This window comes from Ambystoma mexicanum, chromosome 4p (assembly GCF_040938575.1).
Source record: "Ambystoma mexicanum isolate Mex_15411 chromosome 4p, UKY_AmexF1_1, whole genome shotgun sequence".
Classification (NCBI taxonomy): Eukaryota; Metazoa; Chordata; class Amphibia; order Caudata; family Ambystomatidae; genus Ambystoma; species Ambystoma mexicanum.
The window spans coordinates 1,141,898,396-1,141,918,200 of NC_090927.1; the positions used below are offsets into that span (position 1 = coordinate 1,141,898,396).

The 19,805-nt window shown below is 45.1% G+C and overlaps 1 protein-coding gene across 5 annotated transcripts in view; it reads right to left on the bottom strand.

Annotated features, from left to right (window-relative positions):
- The window catches only part of UTRN (utrophin), a 2,010,688-nt gene that overhangs the window by 1,130,847 nt on the left and 860,036 nt on the right, over nt 1-19,805 (bottom strand). For all 5 annotated transcript variants that reach the window (XM_069606729.1, XM_069606726.1, XM_069606725.1 and 2 more), the window contains 3 exons: nt 15,764-15,928; nt 12,847-12,984; nt 11,776-11,928 (listed from right to left, as the gene is read on the bottom strand). In XM_069606729.1, coding sequence (XP_069462830.1) covers nt 11,776-11,928; nt 12,847-12,984; nt 15,764-15,928 — 456 coding nt within the window. The remainder of the gene's footprint in view (nt 1-11,775; nt 11,929-12,846; nt 12,985-15,763; nt 15,929-19,805) is intronic.

Below are 19,805 nucleotides of genomic sequence, written 5' to 3' on the forward strand. Positions count from 1 at the left end.
TTTTGCTGGACTCTGGGCTTTTTAATTTTAACTCCTGAGGGAGTGGGACTTTTTCCTCACTCTCTCATGTGTTTTTTCTGACAAGGATTTTGTGCTTCTTATTGTTCAATGGAGTCTGGTAAACTCCATAGGCATATACTTTTTGCATTGTGACACACAGCAACTTTTGTGCAATGTCACTAAGATGTCCGTTGGACTTCTCTTAATGTTTAACTACATTTTCTTGGATGAACTACTGTTCCTAAAAATAGTAAGGCGACTTTTGTTTTACTTACATTTTCTTTTATGGGCCCAGCACACACCACCCTATGTGTAGTGCTGGGGGTTACAAAGTAACTCCTTTATCCCACTTCTCATTTAACATTCTGTTACACTAACTTGAATGGCTGGTGGCAGGGGTTTCTTTTTTACTACCTTTGCGCCATGAATCTGCAGGCAGATTTCTCAGCTGCAATACAGCACACAAGGGTGACAATTTTTCCCAAAATAGCCAGAGTCTTCTTTTTTCGCCATTTCTGGTCAGTTAGTTCCTCCTGGGCTTTTACTCCGTTTGAATCAGGTTTGATCTTTTGTGCATTTTGCCTTTGGCAGGCTCCATTGTGTCTGGAAAGGCAGGAAGTGGGCCAGCTACCATTTCTTCTTCATCTTTAAGATACCGTGGGGATTGGGTGTAATTACCTTATGCCATTTTCGGTGCGTCCTAGCTTGGGAAGTGCTGTTTCCTTCAAGTCAGTGTTGACCTCAGCTCCTCTGTGCAGGCTTTGCAGCCTGTGTGTGAACAGTAAGGCTCCCCTTGAGCCTGTGCCTTTTCTTCAAGAACTACCGACTGCTTAAGTAACCTTTCCGCTGAAGATCTTAATCAGAAATGTTAATTTGACTTTGGCTGTACTGGTTCCCAAAAGCTCCATCTTCTTATCCTACTGGCTTTAGCAATGCTGGGTCCTCCATAGGTTTTAATTGTGAACACTTTTATTGAAAGGAACCAAACTGCCTATATCCCACTGGGAGAGTGTACTTCTGAACAGTTGCTAGACTGTGCTGCATAACTTATTTCCCTGCATACTCAATTTTGAGGTGATACTTATAAGTGCTTTACTGACCTTAACTGACATCACTGTGTGTACTGGATATGAAAAGTGTAACCAAAAGTTACTCACCAGCATTACTGTTCCACTTAATTCCACTTCTAATTCAATGTTATTGTTAGTTGCTGCATTTTAGAATAGATCGTGCTTTGTGTATATATAAATAAATATATTTTAATATAACTAAGTGAGTTAGCGTTTTCTTTGGGTCTATGTATGTACTGATTTCTTTGTACTGCTCTACAGCACACAACTCCCTACTAAGATAAGCCTTGCTGCTCGGCCACTCTATTGACTTATGTAGTACATGGCTATATTAAGGGTTGGGTCCCTAATAGCAAGATATAAGTCTTATGAAGTCCCACACCAGTTGGACTTCAGAGAAACTTACCCAACAGGCTGAAACTACCCCACAAAAGCATCCACCATCCAAATGAGGCCTATCCGACCCTACCACCATTCTAACAACTAAATATAGCATAATGACCCCTTTCTCCTCAGCTTGCTTCTTGCAGGTTTCTTCTTCTCCCTTCTCATGAATAAGATTATTTTTAATAGTCTATTGTGACCCCTTTAATCGGTTCATATTGTTCCTTCAAAACTGTACAACACTGCTTTCCTTTCTCCAGGACTGGTTCTTTGAACCCCTACTTTTAACACATAGGGCTGATTTCCCCTTTCCCACGGCAGTGATACCCAGTCTCTGTATTTCTCTCTCTGTATAACTTCTCATTTTCTTAGGTCACAGTATTCTTTCCCTTTAGCTTTTCTATCTTTTGACAGAAATTCCAGTTTGCCCTTCTCCCCAGGCATGGTTCACTCACCCCTACTGTGTCTTAAAAGTCCTATTACATTCTTATTAAACTCTTTGCTGTTCTCGCCAGCTGTTTCTTTTTTAAATTTCACAGTCGATTATATTAAGGCTTCTCTTGTCACTGCCATTCAATTTTCGTACTTTCTTGTATATATCACTGTATGAATGGTCTGTGATGAATCTGATGACGTCATCACTTATTTTTAGGCAGTCAGGGGACGGCAGCCGCTACCTGTGTGATTTTCTTTTCCGGCGGGAGTCCCCTGAACTCCCCATCCAAGCTCCAGTCTGTCTGTGAGGGCAGGAAGCGAGGCAGGAGTTCAAAACGCCACAGCCCTTTGTCTTCCTCCTCGCCCGAATGGGGACAAATCCCAGTGGGGGGTTGGCTGTCCAGATTGGACAACCCGACCGCCCCTTCTTATAAAATGCAGGGAGAGAATGCAGAGCTTCTGCTGCAGTTCCTCTTAAATACTGCAAACCTGGAAGCTGAAGAAGTCGACCACTGGAACCGAAACCGAAGAGGATGATGAAGGAAAAGCGGCACAAGCTGTTTGCAGTGACCGGAGAGCCTGCTGTGCAACCGGAGCCTGCTCTAGTCTATCCTTCCAATCGACCTGGGGACTTCAAAAACGACAACCATGAATCAGACCCTAGTGAGACCCATTAGACTGAAGAAGACCTGCATTTTGAGACATCCCACGCATTGCTGCGACCTTGCGTTGCTGCAATACCACAATACCCTAGGATCTCAAGCAACTGTGCAGTGCACGGTCTTCTGAATTCCAAATCTCGCTGAAACTTCGTGGGCATCACGGTGGATCTCCAGAGACACAGATCGAGTCACAAATCGATTCCGAAAAGTCCCCTCAACAGAGTGCTTGACCTTTGTAACGACGGGAATTAAACCGTGATTTTCAGTCTTCTTCTGTGCTCCTTGAAAAGGCTCCAAATCTGCAGAACCGCATTCAGCCGCGAGTAAAAACTTTCCTACAGCATTCTTCATCGATCCCTGCTGCAAAGTTCCCTCTGATGCCTTGTTTTCAGTCACCACGACAAGGAATCCACTGACCGGGTATTTGGCTGCAGACCCTGAAGTTCTCCTGCTGCAAAATCTTCTTCAATGCTGAGGTACTGTGTTGGCTTGGGTATGTACTTACCTTAAGTCTCTTAGGATTTCTGTGTAGCTGTGGGGTGTTTTCTGTGATGGGGAGGCCTCTCATCCAGTGCACCCAGTCCCACTGCTAGAATCCTGCTAGGTTGTCTTCTGTGAAGCCCCTGGACCCCCATCTAACTCAGAAGTAAAGTACTCACCTGTTTTCCCAGTCTTCCTAAGGAACTCTGACTTTTGCTACTTAAGAACCTATCCTGACACTGCCTGTTGGTCACTAGATACTAGTGACCCTCCCCACCCCCTCCTTCTGCCACTGACAACACTCGGGCTCCAAGAATAAGGGAAAGGCTTTTAAGGGATTGGGCCTTTTGCCTAGAAAAGAAAATAAGTGTTTAAAAGTGACTCACAGTTACCAACCAACTCTTTCACAAGTAACTAAGAGTGAATAGTTACAAAAGTTCTTACTTACCTTGGATGTGTGGTGCACTATTCTTAAAAGTATGGTTAACATCCGTCTTTCCTTAGAAACTAATTGCCATTCTAATACGAAGTAGATGTGAAGGTATATTACTTGCCTGTGATTAGGTTGTGCCACTTCCCAAAAGTAATGTGTTGGTTTCACCAGAGTATTCCTGCAGGGTAATGAGTGTCCTCCAACTGGGACTCGCTTCCCCTGACTTGGTGTTAGCCTGTCCAGAATAAGTCTGTATTAGGTTGTTGCCTACCTAGAATAACTGAGTCATTCAGTAAAGGGATCCATGTGTTAAAATTGCAGCAAAAACGGCAGTGGTCGCAAAATATTGCGGCAAAAAGGCTGTGGTTTTGCTGCCGCAATCCATGTAAAGGGTGCGGGGGACACCCCCGCAACCCCTAACCCATTATACCATTTAGGGGGAGCGGGGGACACCCCTGCAACCCCCGCTCCCCTTAAGCGTACACCTTTAACGGGTCAAACCACAGCATTTTTGCCGCAAATTTTTGTACAGGCGACATTTTTGCCGCAATTTTATCACTGCATACCCAGTAAAGTGTAACATTGGCTTTACTTTCCCTGTGCTATCTAACACAGAGTCTGTGGTTCTAACTGTCCCTTATGAGTCCTACATCAGTCACTTGTATAGTTGAGATAGATCTAACCTGGACTCCTTGTGAGATTAAAAAAGTATATGGGTTTTACTTACCTTGAGCTAGCTGTGTGCCATCCCAAAAATAAGTTACAAGAGTTACTGCTTATCTCAATCTGTTTCACTAATCTCAAAAGCACCTGTAATTGAATATTACTCCCTTAGGTTTTACTCATCTAGTATAACTTATCACAAAAGTAGTTATAGGTTTTTACTGTACCTGGAATAAGTGTTCCACTGTTCATAAAAAGTATATTATCCAGTTGACTGATTATGTGATTTGTACTGAGAGTCACTGTACAACTGGTAGGGTCTACTGCCCTTGCATTACTCAATGTAACTGTGAAAGTAACCATGGGTTTTACTCCCCAAGAAAAGGTGTGACCTATACTGAATGTGTATGAAATGTTTTCGACTTCCCTAGAACTACTGTTCTCGGGAGGATAGCTCAGGGGCACCATGCTCGCCTTGGAAGCAAGACGGCACAGAGCAACACAGATTCGATCCCCGGGTCCGCGCTTAGAAACCTCTGGGTATTAAGCGCATTATAAATAATTAAGGTTTATACTTGGGTCTGTGTACCTTCAAGTATAGTGTTGCGTTTTCTTCCATAATTGTGATTTCATATAATGTATTAGTGCTTATTTACCCCTAGATTTATCTGGGCCTACTTGTATTTAAATAACTCCTTTATCTTTACATACATAGTGTTTCAGTGTTTCTTTTAAATTTTATTTGTACTGATTCTGCAGCCCTCATCTCCCTCCTAAAATAAGCCTGGCTGCTCTGTCTACGCTACCATGTACTTAGGTCGTACGGCCTTATACTAAGAGTGGAGTCTTGTACTGCCTCAGTTGAATGGTTTTGATGAAGCTGGTAGCACTTCAGAACAACTGTCCTAACATCAATCATACCGAGAAGTTTAAAACCAGTTAGGGGAGTTTTCCTAAAGTCTTACTGGCAGTAAGACTTAAGTAAGCTATCCCAGTGGTTTGTAGATCCCCAACTGTATCAACCTGTACTAACTCAGGACCTTGGTAGAGTAGCAGAGCAATCTTAGGAGGAAGATGTGAGCTGTAGGTAAGTACACTGAATCTAGTTAGACAGGCACATCAAAGAAGCACGTACACTTATAAGTTATATAAAAGTATATATTTACACAAGAATCACTTTAATACTTTAGACGTTTATATAATAGAACACTTAGGAATACTTGATAACACACTTCAAAGGGCACTTTCACCTTTGTGTTTGTTCGCAGTTACATGTGTAGCAATATTAGAAAGGGAAAAGACAATGTTTATTATCTGTTACTGCGCACTTACGTGGTTTTCAACAGTTTATACGCTAATGCATTTACTCAGCAAACGCATAGTAAAATCACTTACAGGGAGGAAAATGCTGAGTTAGTGTAACATGATCTTGGTTCAAGGTTCTAGAGAGGATTTCTTCACATAGTAAGTCCTTTAAGTCCCAAAACGCAACCCCAACTAAAGGCAGTTCGGAGAGGTCTTGAAGTCTTGACAAGCAGCAATTATGAAGAGTTCTTGTGGATTTCTTCCAGTGCCTAGTGTTATTGAAGCAGCATATTAAACAACCAACAAGGGAGACCATAAAACGGACTTGAGGAAGGGACACACGCAGCGGCTTGGGCATGAAGAGTGGATTGCCCTGAACACCTCTACGTGCACTCAAACGCTCTGGAGCGACTTCTTGGAATCCGTTAAGCAATACCTTTTTCCCCACAGTACCTTGGGTTGGAAGAAAATGTTTGTGTTGGATGCTCCATGATGTTGCAGCTCTGGATCTGACCTCCGGATTCCTTAGTCTGATGACTGAAAGCAGGACAATTGACGGCATCTCTTAGAAGCAGTCTTGAAGGAGGACCTGTAGCACGACTTTCAACAACTTCTTGGTTCACTCTCCAGTTTTGGCGCCTTTTCTGCAGCACAAGCAAAGGACACACATCGCCCGGTCAATCTTCTCTTCCTGCAGTCCCACGCTCTGATTAGGGGGTCTGGGCGATTTGGATTGGATCTCTGGAGTGTCCTTGCAGGTTCAGCAACGATTTGGACGGATACAGCCTTTCCACGACGATGCACTCAAAATGGGCAGCAGTTCTCCTGGTATTGGGGTTCCGTAGGTCTGGAAACTCCCAGGACCTCAGGAGATGGCTTGTTTCAAAGTTTGTCTTGGGACTGATTTTTCCCACCAGTCAAAGGAAAGTAGGAGTCCTCTTTGGAGCTCCTCTGTCGCATAGAAAATGGAGTCGGGACAGCAGTGATCGCTTCACGGTGCTGCAAAGGGTCTGCAGGCATCTCTAGTTGTTGTCTTCTTTGGTTACTTCAGCTTTCTGTGGTCAACTTGCTTTTCACTCCAGAAGCCACACCTTTTATACAGTTCCAGCACACGCTCCTCTGCAATCTCTCTCGGCATTTTACAGAAAGGGGTGTTTGGCTGTCCAATCAGGTAGACCTATTCAGGCACTCTGGCAAACAAAGGACAGGGGAGTGGAAAACTGTTCCCCTACTTACTGCCTGCACAGACAGCCTACAGGGATATCCAAGGGTTCCCGCCAAAGGCAATACATGCACATACAGGCCTTCCCCTCCCAGAAAGGTAGAAGAAGGGCCAACAAAGAACAACCATGCTAGTAATGGCGAAAAAAGAAGGGGGCCCCAAATTGGTACTTAGGTGCCCCTATTGTGCACCAACGGGGTTTGGACATAGCCTGTGGTAAAAAAAAATACACATTAGTTGGTGGAACACGTCCACTGCCACCAGCCATAACTAGATGATTGTCTACATGACTAAAAAGTCACAGGAGCAGAGAGAAGGGGGATACTACGTATCCATTTGGCACTCCACTGAAGGTGGTGTGTGCCAATCTGTCGGTCTATAAAGTTACCTAAGAACTATAGTTTTTTGGAGATATTAAAAAATAACCTTAAAGGAGGACCCTGAGGGACCCCAGCAACACTGCCCATAAGGAGCTGTGTGCTGCATTAGAAGAATACAGATGCCTTTAAGAGCGATGAGTAGACAGCCTCCATAATACAGGTAGAACACAAAGTACAGTGTTCAAAAAGACATAGCCTAAAAGAATGAATGAGTGGAAAAAAGCTCCACTCATTAAGGATTTAAAGAAAAAGGTGCAGAAGTCCAGGAAAAAGTGCTGGGGGTCTCACTAGGAGAGGGTATGAAGCATAACAATGATAAATCCCCTATCATGCTTCCATCATTCCAATCTGAAACCCACTGCTGATCCTCTGATGCTTCTAATTTCCATCCTATTTCTTTATTACCTTTTCTTTCTAAACTATTAGAATGGCTGGTCTACTCTCAGATCTCCACATTTGTTTCCAATTCCTCTATTCTTCCTCAATTCCACTCTGAGTTTTGGCCCTTTCCACTCGACAAAAACTGCTTTTCTTTCTCTGTTGAATTCTCTTCTTTCTGCACGATATTCTAAACACTCATCTTTTCTCATTCTTCGGGATCTATCAATTGCTTTTGACACTGCTGATCACTCTTTACTTTTGGCTTCACTTTCTTCTTTCTATCTTACGGGGTCTGCTCTGTCTTGGTTTCACTCTGATCTTTCCAATAGAACATTCTCAGTTTCTTGGGCAGGCAAGTCTTCTAAATCGGTCTTGCTGGCGGATGGTGTGCCGAAAGGGTCCGTTTTGGACTTGTTCTATTCTCTCTTTATGCCTCTTGTCTTGCTGCTATTATTTCCTCTTTTGGGTTATCTCACCACTTATATGCTGACAATACCCAAACCTGTTTGTTTCTTTACACTTTTTCTCCAGAAATGCATCATACCCTTCCTGCTCATCTAGTTGCTATCACATCTTGGATGTCTTCCCACTATCTAACTCTCAATGCTGTGAAGACTGAAGTCTTCTTTTTTCCTGCTAATACCCTTCCTCCCCACCCTTCCCCTTCTTTCCCCCATCTAGGCTCTCAATTTCACCCACGGCCCGAAATCTCTGCCTTTATTTTGACACTAATCTTTCCTTTTCTGATCACATTTCATTAACATCCCGTCCCTGTCATTTCCATTTTTGTCAACATTCGTAAAGCTTGCCCATTTCTTACTTTTCCAGCATCTCAACGTCTAATTTGTTCTTTAAATTTCTCTAGACTTTTCTACTGCTCTTTTTGGCTCTCCAGTTCTCGTCTTGCTCCTCTTAAATCAGTCTTCAATTCTTCTATCCGTCTTTTATGTCTTCTCTCATTTTGAAATTCTTTTTCTTCTTTGCTTGCAGCTCTTAAATGGCTACCCTTTCATTCTCCAATAAAATTTAGTTTTCATGGTCATGTATTCAAATCCCTCTATGGTCTTGCTCCTAGTTATCTATACTCCTTCTACACCCCCCCCCTTCATCATTCTCAGTTTTTATTGGTAGCCCCTCGTCCTCCCTGTGCTCAATCTCGCTTTCACTCCTTTGAGCTCCTTGCCCCCTTCACTGGAATGCACGTCCGCATTCTCTGTTCTATTTCTGCCCATTCCTTATTCCGTGGTTCTCTGAAGTGTCATTTACCCCAACATCCCTGAGTGATTGTTTTCTGAATTTTATTGTCCATTCATTTTTATTATACCGTTTCTTATGCTCTGTACAGCCCTCTGGTTTAAGGCGCTTAATAAAATACAAATAAAACACAAAATAAAAATAACACCAGCGCAGCTGACAGCAAGGAGAGTGTGCTGCAGACGCAGAGATGCACTGAGACCTGCATGGAGACCAACCAGTATGCTGAAGGCGAGGAGGGCCCTGACGGCAGAAGAGGAATCCGGATTGCAGACAGCTCGCTGCTCGAGCGCAAGGCAGCTGAAACCGTACACGGACACGGTGAAGGCGCAGTGGCCAACAGGATGCACGTTGAGCCAGCAACCCAAAGTGAACCGAAGCCGAGAAGCGAGGGAGACACGAGGACCCGGTAAGCACATGGAAAACAAAAGGGTTACCGGGTTTCCTGAAAATGTGCGCCGCTTCATGGAAGAAACACGCGAGCAAGGCAAAATCTGTGAAGGTGCTAACATACCTGTAAGCTATGTCACAAAGGGGTTGTTGAATCCACACTTTAAAAGAGAGAGCAAATCAATTCTGAAAGAAAGCCAAGTAAAAGTGAACATACTGGGAAAAGGGGGCAGAAAGAGAGCCTCTCAAAGAGGATTCATGCCCTTGAGATCGTGAAGTGTCAAAGTTCATTGTGGGAAAGTCCTGGAAGGAGAGCACACCAGGCAAAGTCAAGAGTGTGTAATAAGTTACAGGAGGAGAAGTAACTCAAGGAAGACGCATGCCCTTGAGATTGTGATAAAAGTGAAGACAGTAAAAAGGAGACTTCCCAGGACGTCAAAGTTAGGGAGAATTCTCATAAATGTGCCAATTCCCTTCAACTTAGAGACCCCCAGCAACTTTGCTGGATTTTGAGGACTTGATTTTTTACCTGGAAAGAGTGTGAGCCTTTTTCCCCACTCTTTCATGTATTTTGATGTGTGTTTTTCACTTGTGTTCTATGATTATGGAGTTTTTAGATAACTCCATAGGCAATCTTTTCATGTGTGTTGCACAGCACCCTCAGTGAAGTGACTGGCTGGTGGCAGTGGTTTTGTTTTTACTACCACGATGTGCATTTACCGCGGGCTGCGTTTGCAGCTGCAGTAAAGCACCCAAGGGTGCCATTTGTGTCAAAATGGCCATGGTCTTCTTTTTTCGCCATTTCTTTGTGGAAAGGTCCTTCTTGAGATTTACTCTGCGCGCCAAACCAGGTTTGGTCCCTTTGTTCGTTTTGTCTTTGGAGGGATTCACGAGTGGAGTCCGCCGCTGGCTCAAGGGTGTCTGAGGTAGGCAGGAAAAAAGGGAGGTGCCCGAAACTACCTGTGCTTAGTCTCCTAGGAGTCTGATGATTGACCGTCTCACTGTCCTGCAAGTACAGCCGCCCTGTGGGGTGACTGACATCTAGGCTGGAATGAAAGGGAGAGAACTGTATAAAAGGAGAGTCATTTGGCTTGGAAGGCAGAGTCGACCACTGGACGAAGGAACCGAAGAACTTTAAGAGGACACCTGCTGCAACTCCTGGATTGTTGGTTTGCCCACTGAAGCCCTGTTGCTGTGCTGAAACACCAAGTTCCCATCGCCAGAGAAGCCCCTGCAAGGACGACTTCTCCCCTTGAGTTGGTGGGACCAATCAACTCCAAAGAAAGCCACCTGGACATCATCTTGGAGCTGGTTGAATTTCCACAGAGTTTCTGCTGGAAACCGTAGAGCCAGGGAGAGGAACACCAGTTTGTGTGCATTGCTTTTAAGTTGCCCAACGGCTCCAGGACTCCCGGGGAGCAGGACTGACCGAGCAAGAGTCCCCTCAACAGAGCGACAGCCAGGAACCGTAGTGTTGCTATTTGCGGTAGACGCGAGGAGCTGAAACCCTGAACAGCCATTGAAAGTGAAGATTGCCGGTTGCAAGTTTTGATCGTCTCAGTGCAGTGCAGGAGTCCCCCCCCCCGACGTCCTCCCTCTTGTCCCCATGACTGAGGCCAGGAACAGTGAGATCTGCAGAGTTGAACAGGAGTCATCTGCTGCATTTTCTCTTCATTTCCAAGTAACACTACAACGTCTAAGAGAACTTACCTCTTGCTGTAGAGTTGCTTGCATCTTCTACTACTCACAAGTCTAACAGCATGTGGCCCTACAGCGATTCATCTTTTTCTTCAAAGACTTCTGAAACATTGTGCAAAGACTTTTCTACTTACCTGCAAAGAAGTGCTTCAGCCCATATAGACTCTTGCCTATTGACTTTAGCTTTGCCTGTTTAAATGAATTACTCTTATTGGAGGATCTGAAAGCATTTGCCTGCTTAAGATATATTTGTGTTATCTTGTTTGCTCTAAATAATCTTTCCCTTTTGACTTGCTCTTAACTAATTCTGAATGCCAACAGGAATACATTAATGTCAACAGCACCCTAGCAATTTAAGTCACCTGTGGGTGTAGGTCTCTGCTGTATGCCATCCCAAATGGGTATTTACTGATTCTGAACGAGAGTCTATAGTTTTGAAGTATATGTATGTGGTGTTTTACAGTGCTCCTGTCTGAAGAAGGCTTATATTAACTGACTGGTAAATAAATTAACAATTGTTTTATCAAGAAACCCTGTGTGTAAGTGTTTGCTTGAATACTTGTCACTGTGAACCTCTGTGTAACTCCCCTACAGCTCACACACTTATTCCAAAGGTTGGTTTGCTATTGCCAGGTCGGTGTTGTTGTAGTGCACCCTAAGGGTACTGCATACAATTGTGCCTAACAGTAGTTCTTTCTTTTTTCAGACCCAAGGCTAACCTCAGGGCCGACAGTTCTGGAGGGAATAGGTGGGCCTTCAACCTCGACTTCCGCAAGACAGGTAGGCAGGGACCTGACAGACTCACACGTGGGGAGAATTACATCCAAAAAGGACGGAGTGTACAACTTTATCAAAGATTAAGATATTATTCAGGGTAGGACACAAAGTCAGACTACTGTCATTACTAGACACCAGTGAGAGGTAGCTACACTTAAGTATTTCAGAACGAGATCTCAGAAAGAAATGGGTGTGTAGCTCAAGAGTCAAACATGAATACCATTCGTAATGCTTGCCCTACCTGCAATTTCTTATCGTCGTCCGCTTCATTCATTTCTGGATGTCGATGTTCAGTTTCATTCAGCCAGTTCAAAAGGCTGTCCTCTTCCTGCTTATACTGAGAAAACACAGGCGCAATCTCCACCACCTTCCTACGCTGAACATATTTAAATTCCTGCAAGCAATGGACGCAGCAGAGAGGGGCAGAAAATAGTATTTATTAGTACATAAAATACATTTGAACTGCAAGTGCAGGAAACATTTGTAGATTTGCCAGCAATTTGAACATATAATACTTCACACAAATACACCCGATAACAAAAGACTTGAACTGCCAGCTTTAATGTTGCTTTTTATTCTAAATGACTATGTATGATTTGAATGATGGCTATGCTGTAGTAATGGAAGCATTTAATCAGGAAAAGTCTTAAGTATGCAACAACAGCTACACTAAGTTTCCAAAATGTATCTGAGACAACGGAAGACAATACAACTTTTCTGACAGACAACTGACAAGAGAATGTGATTTTGTTCTGGTTGCTTGCACAATTTTTAAGACCCTCTAGCCTTGTAAACAAGTGTCTAGATCAAACAGTTGCTTCAGTACACTGCAATTCCTGCTCTCATTTGCCAATCTGAGTGCTGCAGGCTGCCAATTAAGCTGTGCTTGTAGCGCTCTTGGTAGACTTTATAAAGAGCTGTGCATTATTTTATGCATCAATAAACCACACTCTGCAACACTCTTGCCTGGACAACCCAAACCACTCAATTCTGGAAGCTTGCAATAACTACAGTTCTGCATAGTCTGTGTTTTTGGTAAGAAACAAATTATGAACAAATCTACATATGTGCTGAAGACAGAAATCACAAGGGTCTTACACTGCACCCCAAACCAATCCCATTTTTGGAAACTTATAATAAATATTGGTCTCCACATTGTTAATCATGGTTTTATTTAGAAACAGAAATTATGGACAAGCGTGGTTTTGCTTAGAAAAACAAATTATGACCCAAACGCCTTCAAATGTGCTAAAACATGTAAAACATAAGTCATTTACAGCCCTCTCTCCCCCAAAATACATCTCATTCAGACCTTCAGATTGTTGTATCGTGTCTGTAGAAGCAACAGCTGCAGTCTTATTTTTTCCCTCTTGTTGTCTTCCATTGACTGCTGCAACAGCTGTTCTCCTTTCTGCAACGCCTTCTCAATTTGAGCCTTTTCTGCATCAATCTATAGAAAATTCAGAGTATGGCATGATCACTCGATATTACCTTTCTGCCCATATCATTTTTATTGATAAGAGAAAGCCAAGACAAAGGATACATGCCCAGGTTTCCCTGACATTTACTCTCCGACTACCAGATTAAAACTCCTGGATTGTGCAAAAATACTTCCACTATTGTAGGTTAACTAAGCCAAAAGGGAGAAGGATCGGTCATGGAGGGAAATGTGTACGCGTTAGGGAGAATTCATAGAAATGTGCTAATTCCCTTCTACCTTAGAGACCCCCAGCTCTTCTGCTGGACTTCAGGACTTTACATTTTTATCCTGAAGAGAGACCTTTTTCCCCCTCGCTCATGCATTTTTATTAGATTTGAACTCTGTGTTTCTTTTGGTTTTGGAGTCTGACAAAATCCATAGGCATCATCTTTTTACATTGTGACACATAGCACCTTCAGTGCAGCTTTAGATTTCCCAAAAGTTTAAATACATTCTCTTGGATAAACTACTGTTTCCCAGACCAGTAAAGTGAAATTGACATTACTTACCTTTTGTAAATTTGTAGACCCAGTACACACTATCTTCCATAGAGTGCTGGAGGGGTTACTAGTATCCCCTTTGTCTACTTTCTCATGTAACATTTTTGTTACCTTTTCTACAATTAATGACTGGTGACAGTGGTTTACTTTTTCTTACCATTGTGTTTTTACCACATGCTGCGTTCGCAGCTGCAGTATAGCACCCATGGGTGCCCATTTTCTCAAAATGGCCCCCCGTCTTCTTTTTTTCACCATTTCTTGTTGGAAAGATCCTTCTTGAGATTTACTCTGCATGCCAAACCAGTTTTGGTCCCTTTGTTAGTTTTGTCTTTGGTGGGGTTCACTGGTGAAGCCTGTCTCTGGCTCCAGCGTGTCTGGCAGGGTAGGAAGCGAGGGAGGTTCTCAAAACTCCCTGTGCTTAGTCTACTTGGTTACAGGAATGCACCCAAAGGTGATTGGCTGGCTGGCTGTCCTTGCAGGACAGCCAGCCTGCTGTGTGAGTGACAGGTAGGCTGCGATTGAATGGGAGAGACTTGCATAAAAGGCAAGGTCTTTTGCAAGGAAGGCAGAGTCGACCACTGGACGAAGGAATCCGAAGAAGAACTTGGAAGAGAAGCTTGCTGCAACTCCTGGACCGTTAGTTTGCCCGGTGAAGCCCTGCTGTAGTGCTGAAGCTCGGAATTCGCCTCGACTAGAAAAACCCTGCAAAGGACGTCTTCTCCCCTTGGGGTGGTGGGACCAATCGACCCCAAGACGAACTTGACAGAAACCCCACTCTCAGCTGGCTGTACTTCCATTGCTGCTGCAGGAACAGAGTGCCAGTGGACTGGTACACCAGAATCAAGGGCATCTTTTTAAGCCAGACCCGAGCTCCAGGAAGATCCTCCAGGCTCCCTCGAAGCAGGGCTGACCAAGCCTGAGCCACCTCAACAGAGTCCTGGACCCCAGAAGCAAGGAAAGTCCACATGATGTCCAGGAACCGCAGTGGTGCTATTTGCGAGTAGTTGAAACTGTGAAGTGCCGCTGATCTGAACTTTGCCCATTGCCGCCGCTGACCTTCGAATCGTAGTGCAGTAGTCCCTAGACGTCCTCCCTCTTGTCCCCAAGACTAAGGCCCAGGAACAAATCTATCTGCTAGACTACAACAGGAACAGATGCCAGCTGGAACCATTTCTTCAGACCTAAGGTACTGTGAACTAAGGGGTACTTAACTCTTATTGTGTAGCTTGCTTGCTCTCAGTTGAGACTTGCATTTGCTGCCTGTTGTAGAGTTGCTTGCAGCTTTGCCCTTAACAAGCCTCCCAGCTTGTGGCCCAACAGTGATTTCTTGTTCAACCAAACTCACCTTCAAGAAGTGCCTCAGCTCCCCTAGACTTTGCTCAATTGACATTGGCTGTACTGGCTCCCAGACGACTCTTATAACCTCTGACTTTGTGTTTAACTGTCACTCCAAAAAGTCATAAGTACTTTGCTTGTATAGCTGGGAAAGGGTTAATCTACATTGCATTGGGGGTTCAAAAGTGCTTACCTGTTTGGGAAGCCTGTTAACCATTGTTTCCTTCCCTGACCTTTTCCTTTGTTTCATAACTTCAGTATTACCAATTAAGTGTGAAAGGTGATATATTAATGTCCACAGTTTCCTAGTTATTGAAGTCATCTCGGGGTGTAGGAAAATCTGTGTGCCTTCCCAAAAGGGTATCCAATTACTTATTGAACTGAAGAAGTGTATTTTGAAGAGTATTTTTATTATTGCCAATTGCTCCCTTCTAAAGAAGGCTTATTTAAAAAAGGACTTAAATTAATGAATAAATATTTAAATCAAGAAACTTTGAGTATAAGTGTTATTTGGATACTTGTCACTGTGAAACTATGTTGCAACCCTAGAACTCACATTGACCCCTCTTGAGATAAGCCTGGCTGCTCAGTCACACTACCAACTTGTGTAGTACAGGCCTATACCAAAGGTTGGATTACCTACTGCCAAGAGGACAAGGATAGTCTACAACAGGGTTACTAAATACAATATTGCCTAACGGTGTGTTCTACAAGACACAAGTCAAAGGTTGGCTGCTGTTTAAAACACTAGCTTTGCTCACAAAAGAACGCACAATGATTTTCCAAACGGTCATGGTTGCAGAAAAAGATGAGAATTTCGACGCCCTGAAAAACGATCAACAGGTGGTCAGTATGAGGCGACGGACCACGACCACATTGGACATCTTCCCCCAGATGTGTGTTCAGATTCTAACCTTTTCATCTTCATCACCAGTGGATTGCAGATGTTTATCAACAACTTTTAACATGACTTGTAAGTCGGACTCAAATGCGTCTAGCTCCTCTGGAAGGGTGGCGCTCTCCGGCACGTCTTGCTGGGTAGAGGTGGTATATGCCAGGGGGTCATGACTGATCAGAATCTGCAACAAACACAAATATCACATAACTGATAATGGTCGGGTGTTTTCAGAAATGACAGCCTGGCTAGTGACATGGCAACTACAAATCGTTTATCTTGTTTGCTAATGGTATTCTGATCAATGCTATCACAGACACTATTATTTTTGGAAAATGTGCAAATCTAACTCAGCAACCCCCTTCTCAAAATGAAAACATAGCTCTACTGCAGCGAAAAGAAAAGTATGCTTTCAGCTTGAATTAAAAAGAGGGGTGCAGTAGAAACGGTAGGTTAGAATATCCTAATAGACTTTTTTCATAACGTCTCATTAATGACTAAAGCGCTCAATGCCATTTGAAATTATAAGTTACTCACTGCAGTGACTAACGTACTCCTAGTCCATAGTCCCCTTTCCTGCATATTGTATAGGCGTCCCTTGCTAGTGACAGGAAACTGAACCTTTTCACCAGAAAGAATTGTCGTCCGCTTTAAATTTAGATGCGCGCAGGGGTAGGGAGGAGGGTTGCGGGGGGTGGGGGGGATGGTAGAGACCTGGGAGCCTGCGCTCAACTGACACCACCCACCGGTACCACTCCTCAGTCCCCTAGGGAGGAGAGTTGCCCCTCTAAGCAAATAAATTCTTCAAAACTGCCTGGCCAAATGCTGGGTCCGACCTCGTGCTGGCATCCAAGCAGTAGTGTTTCAAAAAGGCTGATGGGGAAGCCCAAGTAGCCGCTTTGCTGATCGTCTGTCATGGGATGTGTCTTTGGAAAGCCCCAGCCGTGACCTTTACTCTGATGGCATGGTGTGCATGTTTGTTGGCAAAGGCCTGTGCTGCCCCTCATATGTCTCCTTGATGGCCATCACCCTCCACCTTGCTATGGAAGCCTTGGAGGCTTGACAGCCTGGTTTTGACCCACTAAACGTGCTGAGCAAGGCATTCGATTTACGGAAGCTCTTTGTCCTGTCCTGGTAGAATCTTAGAGCATGTCAGACATCCAAACAGTGAGCCTCATCTTTTGGGTCAGCAAAGAACGTATGAAGTACCATCCCCTTGTTAATGTGAAAGGAACAAACAACCTTAGGGAGAAATGCAGGATGCATCCTGAGCACCACCTTGTCCCGGTGAAATGGTATATAAGGCTCTGAAGCCACCAGAGCCTGAATCTCGCTGATCTGGTGTGCTGAAGTAAGGCCAACCAGCAAGGCAGTCTGGATAGTCATCAGCCTGATGTCTGCTGATGCCATGGGCTCGAATGGTTTGTGAGCCAGGGCACGCAACACCACGTTAAGGTCCCAGACCGGATGTGGATGCTTGACCAGAAGATAGCATCTGGTCAGTCCTGCCAGATGCTTTTCTACCACCGAATTGGAAGAGTAGAAGATGTCGTCTCCTGAATTCTTGTAGGCCCCTATGGCTGCCAGATACGTCCGGCAGGTGTCTACCTACACACCTGATTGAGCCAGATGCGTCGAGAATGATAACGCATCATCCACTGAGCATGTCAGTGGATCAACGTTGTTTGCCTTGGCCCAGTGGCAGAACCTGGTCCACTTGCTTCTGCACTGACTCCTGTCGGAGTAGTTTCTTGCCCCTTGTATGATGGCCAGGTTGTCCTGCGATAAGTGTTGATGCTTCAGTGTGACCTGTTCAGGAAGCACACTGCCAGGGCTAATTTCTGCGAGCAGGGTGAACCACTGTGCCCCCCTGCTGCAAGAGAAAGTGGGCTGGAGCCAGCAGGTGTGCTGGAGGTTGGTCCGACAATCGGAGGAGCTCCGAGAACCACGGTCTTTCCGGCCACCATGGCGCTATCAGGATCCGCCAAAGGTTCTGTGACTCCCTGGCCCTGCAGATGACCCTGTGAATCAGCGCAGTGGGGGAAACGTGAACTGGGAGCACCTCCTGTGGTTCATGGTGATAAATAGGTCTACTTGAGGGTTGCCCCACCTGTCAAAAATCCCTCTCAGGACCGCTTCTTTCAACTGCCACTTGTAGTTGTCGATCCCCAGCCTGCTGAGCCTGTCCGACTCGAAGTTGGATTCCCAGGGCAGGTGGACTGCTGAGAAGTTAATGCTGTTGGACAGTGCCCACTCCCAAATGCTGATGGACAGAGGGGAGTGGAGGGGATCTGGTACCTCCCTGCTTGTTGATTTAATACATGTAAGAGGCGATGTCTGTCTGGATGCAGACCGCGCTGCTGCTGACAATGGGGAGGAATGACCATCTTGAGTGAGTTGATGTGTTCCAGGTGTTACTGTTGTGACCATACTTCATGGACACACTGGTTGTCCATCACTCTAGGGAAGAGTCCGTGGTAATTGTGATATCTGGCGAGGGCTGCCGAAACGGTCGGCCCACTTACATGTTGGTCTCTGCACTCCACCACTCCAACTCCGGTTGCAGATGCTGTGGTATGCTAATGGGAGCTGCCTGAGAGCCAGTCTCCCGATTCCACGAGGATGAGAAATGCAGCTGCAGCCTCGTAATTTTGAGTCTTGTGTGAGGCACCGCCAGGAGGCAAGACGCCATTATGCCTAGCAAGTGCTGGTACCACCATGCTGAGATCACAGGTCTGCTGAGAAAATGCCTGGTGGCCTTCCCGATTGCTGTTATCTTGTCTGCAGAGGGTAAGATCCTTTCCACCCTTGTATCCCAAATTAGCCCCAGGAATGTTAAGGACTGAGTGGGGAGTAAACTGACTTCTTGAGGTTGATAGAGAACCCCAGATCGTATAGCATGTGTATAAGTGCTGAAGCTGTGTGCTGTACAGCCTCGGGAGACTCCGCTCTGACTAGCCAGTCGTCCAGATATGGATAAAGGTGGTGGCCCTGAGCAGGGATGCTACAGAGTTCATTAGCCTTGTAAATACCCTAAGGGCTAAGTTGTGGCCAAAATCGAGGACCTTGTATTGAAAATGAAAACCCATGATCCTAAACCTCAGGAAGGGACAATGGGGCTCCCAAATGGGGACGTGCAGAGTTAGCATCTTGAACTTTTGTAGGGGTAGGGAAGAGTTTAAGGAATAAAGGTCCAGTGCACCCCTCAGGCCAGCCGGATCCCTTTTCTGAATGGAGAATATTCGGGAATAGAAGCCCATGCCTCGTTGTGAAGATGGCACCTTCTCCACCGCCTGACTTGTGATGAGCGAGCAGAATTCCGCCAAAAGAGTTGCCGTCCTAATCTGCAGGAGTGGAGAGGAGGAAAGAGGAAGTGGAGGAATTGGCAAGCGGAAGCCTGTGGAAAATACAGGGAGGATCCATGGGTCCGCAAACCTTGCCCGGCAGGAATGGAAGTGAAGGACATGCCTGGCTCCCACCGTAGACTTGTGGATCTGGATAACATGGTCACAACTTCTTAACCTCTGAGGCTGGTGCCTGGGAGGGGGACTGGACAACCATTTGTCGGAGGATTTGTACTGCTTGCGCCTGTGCTGGCTTTACCACCTGTCAGGCTGCCTAGCGCGCCGCTCCTGATAACGCCTGAAGCCAAGCTGTCCTCAGAGCCCGTCCCAGGAGGATAGCCCAGCAGCAACATGCTCGCCTTGGAAACAAGAAGACACGAAGCAACACAGGTTTGATTCCTGGGTCCATGCTTAGAAACCTCTGGGTATAAAGCGCATTATTACGCAACTAAGACATTTTCCTGTAACAGCGCCTCGATGCCCCCGGGCTGTGTGAGCGCTTTAAAAATGCAAATAAATATATGTGGCGATACAAATCGCTCTACCTGTGGTGTCGATTTGAGCGACTATGGATTCCATAACGTCTTGGGCCATGATTTTGGCCTCTGCCAATCCGGCCTTGAAGCGCGCCTGACTATGCACAGGGAGCTCTGGGAGGAAATCTGCAATCTCCCGCCACAGCTTTTGAATCACTGCAGCCAGCATAGCGTCAGCATT